The sequence below is a fragment of the Lycorma delicatula genome, chromosome 1, assembly GCF_047948215.1.
Source record: "Lycorma delicatula isolate Av1 chromosome 1, ASM4794821v1, whole genome shotgun sequence".
Taxonomy (NCBI): Eukaryota; Metazoa; Arthropoda; class Insecta; order Hemiptera; family Fulgoridae; genus Lycorma; species Lycorma delicatula.
Genome location: NC_134455.1, coordinates 6,906,235 through 6,919,055, shown reverse-complemented (window position 1 = coordinate 6,919,055; position 12,821 = coordinate 6,906,235). Strand labels below are relative to the sequence as shown.

The following is a 12,821-nucleotide window of genomic DNA, read 5'->3' as shown; positions in this document are numbered from 1 at the left end:
AGGCCTCATGTTTTTCTTAAAGCAAATGAAATGAGCAAATTCCAAAATCTACCGGCAAGATTATAATAATTAAACTTGATAAATGAATTTTTTTGAAGTTTATTAATCAAATAAATTATAGTATCTTTATTTAATAAAACATGTTCATTGCTAGTGACTTTCTGCAGTGCAGAAATGCTAACTGTAGTGAATTAACGGTATCTTAACTAAACTTATCAGTTCAAATTATTTTTACCTGGGAAAAATATTTACTGGATGGGTAATTAACCTATGAAATATAAGTAATCTATATAAATTATTGCATAACTCTCTGGTTTTAATTGACATTCACATAATTCTAATTATAGTAAATAATTTACTGCAAATCCACCTCAGCATTCACAAACATAATGTTCTGAGACAGTGAATACGTGAATTAAAGTATTAAGACAAATTACACAATAAATCAACATGCTTCTACTATAAAATATACGTTTAAAAAACAGTAACTTACTTATACTGATGTATAGAGACAGCTTCAGCAGGGTTAAAGAAACTTCTATTAAATCTCACTAAATTCAGCATAATCATAATTCGTTTAAAAAGTATATTATAAAAATGAATACATTCACCCAATGTTCGCTTTTTTTGAAATATTATAGATACATTAACTGCTGATCCATCCAGCTTGTTTGTCGATAGCAAATTCATTTCCTGCACAAATAAAATCAACATTATTTATCTGTATGGGAAGTTGTAATGGATGTATAAATGACAATATTAAAAAAAATAAATTATTACAATGATTACAGAAACTTATATTTTGTACTACAAAACTATTGATCCTACAAATGGTCTTTGAGCAAAACAAGCTTAATTTTGTCAACAGTTCTGAATAGAATAGCAAAACAAGCACATAATTAACAAAATTTTACATTTTTCCTCACAGAGAACACATTATGTTCATACAGGTATATATACAATCGATGTAAGAGGAAATTTCTTACTGACTGTGTGTGCACACAGTCAGTCATGGTGTTATTTGTAACACCAGGACATCCATCAGCTTTTCTAATACTGACATTGTAAAACAACAAACAAATATCGCTACTATAGAAAGTAAAGAATAAAATGAAAGAAAACGTAACATATGAATGATATACAAAATATTAACCAAAAATTTCAATTAGCTCAGTTGTTTCATCACATTAAAAAAAAATCTCATAATAAATTTTAATGTTATTGATTAAAAAAATGTTTATTTTACTAAATATAAATTTACATTCTATATTTAAATCTTTTAATTTTAATCTTTGAAGCAATGATCAAAAAATGTGTTTTTGACAAGAAAATTTGGGGCTCATACATCAGGAGATTATTTTAATGATTAAATTCACTAAAATATTATTTTAAATAAATTCAAATAGAAATTTTAAAAAAGATTTGATTTTTTTTTTTAATTTGGTAGCTCTCCCATCGGAAGAGGGGTATTAAGATTTTTAGTGACTTGTTTACAAAATGTTTTCAGCATAAAAAATTTGAAATTGCAAAAAAATATTATTTTGGAGGCTCCCATACTTAAGGGAAGCATTCTAGACAAATTAATTTTTTTTTAAATAATCCTTATTGGTGACAAATTTAAAATACAAACCTTTAAAATTGTTTAAAAGATACAGTAAAATTATTCTAAATAAACTAAGTTGTAATTTTCTAGGAAGGGGTACTGGTTAACTGACATTTCTCCTGCAACCACCCCATTCAGTCGCCATGCAGCATATGACCAAATGTCCGTGCCAAAAACGGCTACTGTGCCTCAAAAACAGTTTAGCGACCAATAATCTAATAGCTCCTAGTAAGCTTACCTAACAGCGTGAGCGGACTAAGCGAGGTGCCATACACCACCTGCTTATGTGTCCCAACCGCTCACTTATCATACAATAAAACTAAACTGGGGAGGCGCACCCCTTGTATTAGAAATATTAAAAAGAAAGTAATTTCCTGACCCGCCTCGGTCACTGAATGCTAGCTAGTACCTGTCCACTATTTAAAGCACTTGGAACTTTGGCTGGTGGCCAGCCATTATCTCTGGATTAGCTTCCCACAGTAGCAGTCATTATACTTTACCCTTAACTAATCTACCGATGTCGGTTGAACAACACAACCTCATCGAGGAACTCCCACATGGTCTGACAATGCGGCTCTCACCACACTGCCTTGCAGTTTATGAGCGGCCAATTTTCCCCTTGACCTCTAAGTTCTAGGGTGGCTTGGTCTCTGCCCCCCCGCCCCAAGAGCAGGGCAGTCAAACATCATATGTTCATTTGACTAGACCTCCCCACAGACACACAGCTCATCAGCAGCCAGGTGGAACTGAAACAAATATTGGTTTAAATTTACATGGTTGGAGAGCACTCAGGCTCCCATTGCCCTTAAAAATGATGGAGAGGCATACCATCCCCCCAGATCCTGTATAAATCTATACAAGGACCTTCCCTTAGTCGTGGTGTGCCATTCTTGCTGCCATGCTTCCATCGCAAGGCTGTAAAGCCTCCTTCGAAGGCGGGAGATGGGCAACTGTTCAAAATTTAGAACAGGTGCATTAACTGTTCAGCTCCAGTACTGGCCCGACTCGAAACCGCATCCCAAATACCTTGGCCTCCCTGCCTCTTCGCAATTTCCACATGGCCGCCCAAACTTTCACCACTAAACCGATTGGGAGAGCCTTTCCCAATACAGTAGTATCCTCATAGGAGGTTTTTTAAAAACACCAGTACATACAATTAAGGCTCTGTGCTGAGCACTCCTTAAATTTTGAATAAGTGCTCAATTTCTATAGAACCTATGCGCCCAAACAGACACCGCGTAAGAGGTCATACTTTCAAAGACCTCTGTATACCGTGTATATAGACAGACGGCCAGACAGTCTGTAATCCTTTTGAGCAATTCTCCTAAGCTTGCAAATCACAGACTGCATCCGCCGCTACTTGCCTAATGTGGTTGCTAAACAGCAACTTCTCATCAAACAAAACACCTAGTTACTTATAAACTCAAACTCGACTGATTACACAGCCTTTATACTTAATATGGGGGTTGCAACTGTATGATAATTTGTCTCCACCTTTGAGAAGCATAAACTTCGTCTTTGGCACAAATCCTTAAATTTTGAATGTCTATCCAGCCCTCTGCGGCTGACAAAGCCATCTACACTCGGTCTTCTAGTTGCGGTCGTGAATTACCACGAACTAACAGGAGACAATCATCAGCGAAAGCCTGGGCCGTGACCCCTTCCAGGAATGTCAGTCCCAAATATCCGTTGAATACCAGGTTCCACAGCAAGGGACCGAGAACGGAGCCCTGCGGGCTCCCCTGTTGACAGATTTTTCCACAACTAGGTGCGCATCCCTAAACAGAGCCGTGCGATCTGACACATAGTCACACACTACGGCCTGCAGGGCTGTGGGAACATTGTGGTGATCCAACTCATAGATGACAGAACAACATGACCAACACAAGGAAGGAAATGCTGCCTCTATGTCAATAAAAATTGCCAAAACATAGTTACAGCCAGTGATTTCAACCTCAGCAAGAGCATTTAAGATGCAATCCTCGGTGCCAACCCCTTTCATGAAGCCATACTGGCCTCAAATTAGAAATGAGTTCATATTGATGCTTTCCCAGAGCCATTCCACAACCAGCCTTTTAAGCAACTTGCCAATTACTGGCAAGAGGCTGATGGGTCGATAACTGCTGACCTCACTCGGATCCTTTCCTAATTTTAAGAGCACCTTCACCAAAGCCACCTTCCAACAAGTTGAAAAGCAACCCCAGTTTATGTATCCCGAGAACAGTCTGCCAAGCGGCTCTCTTATAACAGGCAGCAGATGATAAAAATATCCGGGTCAAGTTGGTCAATATGGTCATTTTTTTCTAGGAATGGGTGAAAACATGTCTATTTCTTTTTTTAAAGAAATACTAAAGAGCAAAGGCTATCAAAAAATTAAAATTTTTACTTTTTAAATGCAATAGGTAATTGCAGATTAATTTAAATTTAAAATACTGTTATAAAAATCTTTTAAAATTAAAAAAAAATATTTCTTGTTACCACAGCCATTGGAGTGGGATGGAAAAAATACCGCCATAACTCCTTTTCTGAAGCAAGATGTCGCTAATAAAAAAAAGATAAATTTATATAGTCATTTTTTGGGGAGGGGTGAATATTAAATAAAGATTTTAAGTAATTTATGTCTTTATAAAAAATTCTACTTCTGCAAGTAAAAACACATTTTGCTAAACTGGCCCAGTAATAATTTAAATTTTATTTCTGCCTAGATACTCCACCCTTTTTTCCAATTTTTGCAATATTTAATACATTCTTTCTCTCCAAAGGTAGTAGTACCCTTCAGTCTACCCTAGTCAACAAAGTTTGAAGAAAATCGGTCTACAGGGTCCAGACTTATGAGACCAAATACAGGCAAATATATACACAATATGTACAAACATCTGACAAAAATTGATTTTTTGGACTTTGGAACATTGTAAGAAAAATTTTTTTTTGCAGATTATTTACAATTTATTTAAAATCTGAAAATTTAAATATTAACAAATTTTTTTACAACTTTTTTTGTCTTCAAGACACAAAATGTTTTTTTTAGATTTATTTTTTTACTGATCTATATATTTTCCTATATAACTACTGTAGCAGCATATATCACTATAGCCAGGAAAGTAAAAATTAAAAAAAAGATTACATCACTAGAAAATATTGCTGTTGAAGATCAGAAGCTACAATTTCCACGCACTAGTATAATATCAAAAAATTTTGATGATTCGATTATAACTTGTAAATTCAAATTGTTTGAACAAGTTTTCACTTTATATCAATTTAATAAAATGAATTTTCTGATACCCACAAAAATAGACCAACCAATAATAATAACAACAGACATTTCACAGAATATGAGCCCACACAGTTCAATAACTCTGATTATGTGCATTTTTCCAGAAGTTGTATCGACATGAATAAAATAAAAAATAAAGTAGTCTTTGAACAGGTAAGTATTGTACTTGTAGTTGCACTATTACAGGTGAATTTGAATTACTTAAAGCTTGATCATTTTTCTTCATAATATTCCCTTTATCCCTAAAATCAGTTGCAATCAAATGCAATTTCATTTAATTACTGAAATATTTCTTCCAAAAACTTAAGACAATTAATTACCCCTTTTTGATTATTTTTTAAACTAACATGGTTATCTGCTTTTATAAAAAGCATAAAAAATTATAAAAACATGCTCTACCAACTCCTAATAGCTAATATTTTCCCACTGTCCTCACTCCACTTGAGCATTCTTCATTTGATGGGTCTTCAGTATCAGTTTTTTCTAAAGCTAAATAGTACCTCTCAGATATAATTACTTTTAATACTTTAAGACCTGATACATTCTTTTGATAAGCTGAATGGAGAAATACATGAAAAGTAAAAAAGAATAACCATTATTACAACCGATATGATCTAAGTATTTAAATAACCATTACTATTAAATTAACTGCTGCAGATGAAAACTTATTGTCAACGTGAAAGTTATTACTTAATAACATTCACTGAAAGAATTGTTTTGTTGAATGCTGCTCATAAGATAATGTGCCCAGTTAAACATTTTCAAGCAAAAGTTGGTGATCATCCATACTAGTCAAAACATTTAAATGCATTCTTAATTTACAATTATCAATTCATCTATTACTAACAGTAGTTGTTTTTCATCATATACTAATTTTCTTATTCAGCTCATCAAAACAAATATATACATTTTTTTAATTCTTAAAAGCAACATCCCTGATTAAAACAGATATTATTTGGGAAATGGTGGTAACTGGAAAGGTCATAGAAAATATCTAAATCGGGTAAGTACAATGAAAAAAGTTAGATACTTTAAAATAAGCTGTAAAATATGAATTCAAGTTTTTGTAAAATTCTCAAGGGATATACCAAATTAAAAAAAAATAATTTCATGCAATTTTAAATAGTGAAATGAAACTACACATCGACCAAGTAAACAGACTAGTGAATAATTTAATATTGCTCAGAAGTCTTGATCATTATAAGTGAATTATTAAGTTTCATTAGGAAATTATAAATTAGTACGGTCAGAATCAAGTTATATATATGAGGGCATTCAAAGATGAAAATGATAAAAAAAATTGAATAGTAACAAACACTAATGTTAGCAAGAACAAACAGAATGGTGTTAATCTCTAGAACCCTCAGAGAGATCATACGTTACACATTATAATTATTAATTGATGATGTTAATAACAAACACTAAATTACACTTTCACTTCACATAAACTATCACAAATTACTGGAACATAAAAAAATAATCAGAAAATCAATACTCATGTATCAAGTAAATAAACACTATTTTAATTTAAAAGTAGCATGCACTTATTACTTGAATTAATTTACCAATGTTTTGGAGATGAAAAATTCACTAAAAATCTTTCACTAACGAGCATTGGCTAGTTACTAGTAAATTATTCAATAAATTAGTTGGGGTAATGATAACATCGCAATAAATGTAAAATAATTTTAAACTGAATGCAAAACAATACTTTAATTTTTGTTAATATTTTTATGCTGAACTTCTAGAATTTCAACAAACATTGTTTATAGTTACTGAATTATTAAATCTTCAATTTGATACTTCAAACTGTGAACACTGACAGGCACTAACACAAACACAACCCATGTTAAGTGATATTCTCTCTAGCAGTACGTTTTTGTAACAAAGTATTTAATTTTTTGATAACACGATCCCCATTAAGAAAACCCTTCTTCAAAAGATATTTTGAAAGAAAGATTTAGAAGGGTTTTATCACCCTTTCAACTAAGACATTGTGTAAACGATCATATCTTTTTAAACAAAAATTTATTTATTCTCAGGGACAGTACCTTTAAGACACACGTTTGTAGAACATTTATATTCTGAATAAATGGAAAAAGTAAGTTTCCAAAATGTAATAAAACTGTTTTACACATTTTTTTTCTAATTTTGTTAAATAATAATCATTCAAAGGAAAAAACTAATCAGTCATTAAATGATAAATTTAATAAAGAAATATTAACTAAATAAAATGTGTAAATTCTATTATTTAGTTTTTTAAATCCTGATATATATATAAAGTAAGCAAACAAAAATGAAGAGGTGTGTTCATCAGACAATTTGATGTTACTCTTTTATTATCTGCTTTTGTAGAATATTATGTAAATAATTTATAGTGTTCAAAGTTAAGAAAGTGCAAACAAACAAGTGAATGAGCAGAATGGAGATGGATTGGTATACACCAGTGGAATGGAAGATCGGCCACACTCACAAACATGCGACTATGTATTATGTGGGTGTGTATCTTAACAGTATGCTGCATACTGTCAGATAAATAGCATCTGACTGTTTCTCTTTTGTTATATTTATTGTTTGTTTAATCAGCTAATTGTTTTTGTTTAATCTTGTTAGTTCTTTTTTTTTAATTTTACAATTACAATTTTTATTGCTTTTTGAAATTTCATTTATTTTTTACAATTTTTATTTTTATTTAATTAACAAGAGATAATAAATTAGATTCGACAATGTTTTTTAATCAAGCAGCTCAATCCAATCCATATCAACAGATTTAGCATCATCTGTGTCAGCCTTGTTTGATGATTCTGATTCATCAGTGCTCTTATCACTACTTTCGCTACCATTAACGCAAACTGTAAAACTTTCAGTTTGCAGGCCAACAACTGAAATCTGTTTTATAATATTTGTTTTTCTATTAATGCATATTTGCAACATTGCTTCCAATATTCTGCTGGCAGTTTTCTTTTATATTATTTACATTTTTCTGACTAGAGACATTTTCATCTGCTACCTGAATTTTTATTTTTGCTCAAATCAACTCAATCAGATTCATTTCAGAATGGTAGGGTGGCAATCTCATTACATTGTGACCATGATTCTGCAATATTTCATCGAAGTAGTACTCTTTTCACATCATCAGGGTTTATTAATTCATACAGTTCTGTTTTTAACATATCTGCTGAGCACAGAATATTTCTGTCTCGAAGCCACTCTAACCGTTCATGTTTTTTACAGTCTGAATCTGCACCTTGTAGTACAGAGCATTATCGATTACCAAAACCAATCGACATGGAAGATTTGGGATTAGTTTAGTTCTTTGGATATAGGTGTTTTATGGCCTTTACTTGAGCCATCAGTCCAACCATAACTTTTCCCATGTGACAAGTGAATATAAGATTCATCTGAAAAAATTAATGTAATGGTCTTCCTTCCCATCTTTAAATGCTCATTTTCTTTAGATAATTTACTCATTTAGTATATATATATATATATATCTTGTTATATAAAGTTTTCCTGTTATTTTCAGTTTTCTTTCATCTAAAACCCATAACTCTTAAGAATTTTCCTTACAGTATCATGACCAATTCATCTGGGTGTTCAGTTTTTAAAACAATAACTTTTTCAATGTTGGCAGGGCTTTGTTGTATATGGAAACTGTATATGATATTTCATAATACGCATTTTTGGAAGTTGTCGATAATAACTTTCATTTTCATTCTATTATGAATTTTTCCTGAGGTAATAAAATTCTCATTTTCCCCCAGTTTATTTGATTCTGTTATCACTTAACACCTAATATGAATAGATACTCCACAAAGGTCGGCTATGCAAGCTTGAATTTCTGCACGTACCACTCCTGCCTTATCTTTGACTAGTTTGCTGTAGAATTTTATTTTTATATATTTGCTTTGGCTTTTTAGAGGTATTCCTCTTCCTAATCTAAGATTGCATCTTGAATGAGGCATTAGGAAGATTAAGTACTTAAAAATTCTGTTATTAGAACAAAATTAGTTTTGAAAAAACTGTTTATAAAAAAATAGTATTAAAAAATACTGATTATAAATGCCGGTAACAACATATGGATCAACTACACAAATGCAAGAAGGCAACTGAATTCCCTCTTCTTTCCTTTAACGCACTCCACTATTCTCCATACCGTACTTAGCATTACCCACATCACTTCACATGCCACTCCCAATTGAGTTTCTGTGCCTCCGTATGTTTATGCTCTCTTAACTTTGAACAGTTATAATTATTTATTAAATTTTTATCAATGCAGTTAGTTGCTTGCTAAATTAGTGTAAGCCATCATATGATATTACAATGAAATAAGATTAAACTGAAAAGCAGCCTTTTGATATAAATTATTTATATATGGGAAATATCTTGTACATAAATAATCTGTTTATTAAAGCATATTACTAAACATATTTAGCAGCAACTGCAATGATAAAAATGTAATAAATAATTACAATAACTTATAGCCATAAATTTACATAATCTTCTACAAAAGGCAGATGACAACAAGTCACATCAAATTGACCAACAAACAAACACTCTTCATTTTGGTTTACTTACTTTATATATCAGAATTTAAAAAACTAAATTATAGAATTTATATAGTTAATTTAGTTTAAATTCCTCTATTAAATTCAACATTTAACAACTGATTAATTACTTTGAATGATAATTATGTAACAAAATTTGAGAAAAAAATATTTTAAAACAATTTTATTACATTTTGGCAACTTATTTATTCCATTCATTCAATAAATAATTTTATGTTAAACAAAGATTATACTGTAACTGAATAAATAAAAATAAAATTTACTTACTTTTCCTAAAATTTACATTCAGTTCTGTATAAATATTAAAATTTAAACAATCTTTCAAGCTTCTTTTAAAAGCTTTGTTAAAAGGGCATCACTTTAAAATAGTGATACTAAAAATGAATTCAAAAAAAACTAATTTAATTTACAATTTGTGACCAAGATTTTATTTTTATTAAATAATATTAATAAGCTGAAGAAAATTATTTCTTACAAAGTTTTTTAAGAACTAAAAGATGAAAGTTTAAAGAAGTGAGCATAAATCAGGCATGAATGAGACATGAAACAGGACCTATTAAGACATGAATATCATATTAATACAAAAAGACGTTCTGCAAATAATCATTTTAGCTCTAAGAAACATTACTTGATTTTGTATTTTTTTAAATACTAGTCTTAGCAATCTTTATCTAAAAAAAATGTTACGAAGACCCAAACTATAGTCTGATAATACTTTAAACTATCACATTCGTTTATAACATTCATTACACGGGTCATTCAAATCTAATTGGAATTTTGCTGCGCAGAACGAGGAAGAACTGTGAATGGTGATGCAGTTAATTAGTTGGATACATGTGGAAAGGAGTAACTGGCCAGCAATGCCCATAGGTTATGCACCCACATCAATAGCAGAATGTCTGAACAGGAGGTATCACTGTTCATTCTGCAACGAATTATAATCAGATTTCTCGCCAATGAAGGGGTCAAATCTTCTGAAATTTTGACTCTATTCCAGCAGTTCTGAGATGCTACCATGTCAAAAACTCAAGTATTTGATTGGGCCAAAAAATTTTGAAGCAGCCATGATGCAGTGGATGAATTTCATCCACGAACTAGTGTTAATGATGACAACATTTAAGCTGTTAGTAACCTTGCAGAAGATGACTACCGCGTAACCGTAGCTGAAATTCCATCACAGATGAGGATAAATATTAGGAGCATGGAGTGTTGCTGGAAAAACATCAGTCAGCAAAATCGCTTTGAGGAAGAAGGAGAGGCATTTTTGGACCATATTCTAACCTGCGAAGAAATGTGAATTCACCGCTACACGAAAGCAAAAGAACTAGTATGGAGTGGTGGAAAAGTAGGAGGGGGCATCAATCAAGGCCAAGAAGTGCTCATCAGCTGGAAAAGTTCTGGTAACTGTGTTTTGGGACTAAAAAAGGGTTCTGCTGATTTATTTACTGCATGAAAGAAGAGCGGTAAATGCAGCATACTAGTTGTTAGATGTAATCAGGGCCCTTATCACAAAAGCAATGCCAGTAACTGATTTGCAACAACACACAGCCCAAGTAGCAGCTCAGACTTTTTGATAAACTTGCTAAAATTCAATGGATATCTCTTGAACACAGTCAGACTTGTCATCGTGTGATTTTCCCATGTTTGGTTTGCTAAACGAAGCTTTAGGAGGAGAATATTCAAAGACGGATGCTGTAGTTGCGCATTATGTGCACAATTGAATGTTGGGGCACCCTGCTTTTTGATAAGAGGATCAAGACCCAACCCTACCTATCGGGTGGAGGAAATTTATTTCTGTTGAAGAAAATTGTGTAGAAAGATAAGGTAATTTATTTGTATTTTATCTAATATCAATAAAGCTATGTAAACAAATTCCGGTTAATATTTGAATGACCCTAGTACACAAAAGAAAAAAAAAATATGTTACTAAACATAAGTATCTTCACTAGTGATTGTTGCACTCACATTCTGGGGTAGTTTTTCAGGCAAATATAATACAGATCCATCAAACGTTCTTGTTTCCCCAATAACATTTCTATGTTCATTTAATAGATCGTACTTCATTTTCATAGCATCAACCTCTGGAGTGAAACGTACAAAATATTCAAACATCCCTTTGTTCGGTTCACAAATTAATCTAACATAATTTGCAGTAATACAAGTTCTGTTTAAAAAAAAAAAAAGTATGCCTCTATTATATAATGTTTATTTCACAATAGAACAATATTTTATGAATGATCTACAAGCTACAAACAAACTAATCATAATCAGTAATATTTTACAAAAAATAAACAATATTTTCTTATCATATTACCTGACCTTAAATTGAAGCACCTTAAGATATAGTACAATAAATATAAACCACTACCACATACACGCAATTACAACAAATATCTTATCTAGCTACTAATTTAAATAAGATTTAAATTTTGGAATGCTCAACACATACTTCAGCTAGTAATTAGATTTTTTGTACATACGGCAAAAAAGCTAATTCCCAAAAAATTCCACACATAGTAACTACCTCACTGAGCCCTAAGATTATAATTGTTCTGCCAGTCAGTAGAAGGTGGTACCAATCACAGGAAGAAGGTACGAAGGATAAGGAAAAGAAGAGAAAGGGCGATCACTCTACAGGGAGACTGTTTATGATAAGAATTTATTCAGGGTGGAGATTAGCCTAGAAGCAACCAAGATTTAATATGTTGTAAAACTTCACTTATTCAGTATCCATTTATCTGGAACTATTCAGACAGACTATATTGAAGTTTTTTCAATGAGATTATAAGTTCATTAATTTATGTAACTGAAGTAACTTATTTGCTGTAAATAATTTTAGCTGTAATTTAGATACAGAAAACTTGTTTTTAGGTTACTGTGCTTGGTTCTTCATAAACAGAGGTTGTTCAGCAAGTTGGGTTTAAAATAACAAAGATGTGCAATAGCATAAAACTTTGTTTAATAGTTTAAAACAAGGAAATAATTATGTCTCATACTAGTCACAATATTTTATAAGTGTTTAACAGTGTTAAGTTTTATTATTTTATATCATTTGCAATCATTATTACTGGGTAGTATTGCAGTTGCTAACCATAATAATAAAAAAAATATAGTATATAAGATGCAACATATTTCAGAAGCATAATACATTATGACAATTTTCCAAAGTTACATTTCAGTACAGATTATCTGATTCAATTGTAGTCTTTTGCCACAATTGGGGAAAAAAGAATCCACTTTTAAACAAAATATAAAAGTGCAGGTTATTTAAACTAAACCATCAAACTTCCATTTATTTCACTTATCAATAGAATTATAATGCTACTAGACTGTTCAGAACTATAACCACCAGAGTAGTCAAAATAGTTGCAGGTGC

General features: G+C 31.5%; 1 protein-coding gene across 1 annotated transcript in view; it reads right to left on the bottom strand.

Moving 5' to 3' along the window:
* The window catches only part of AGO3 (Argonaute 3), a 140,164-nt gene that overhangs the window by 96,871 nt on the left and 30,472 nt on the right, over positions 1-12,821 (bottom strand). Inside the window, exons 5-6 of the mRNA XM_075362583.1 lie at positions 11,411-11,609; positions 494-693 (exon numbers count right to left, since the gene is read on the bottom strand). Of these exons, the coding sequence (XP_075218698.1) occupies positions 494-693; positions 11,411-11,609 (399 nt within the window). The remainder of the gene's footprint in view (positions 1-493; positions 694-11,410; positions 11,610-12,821) is intronic.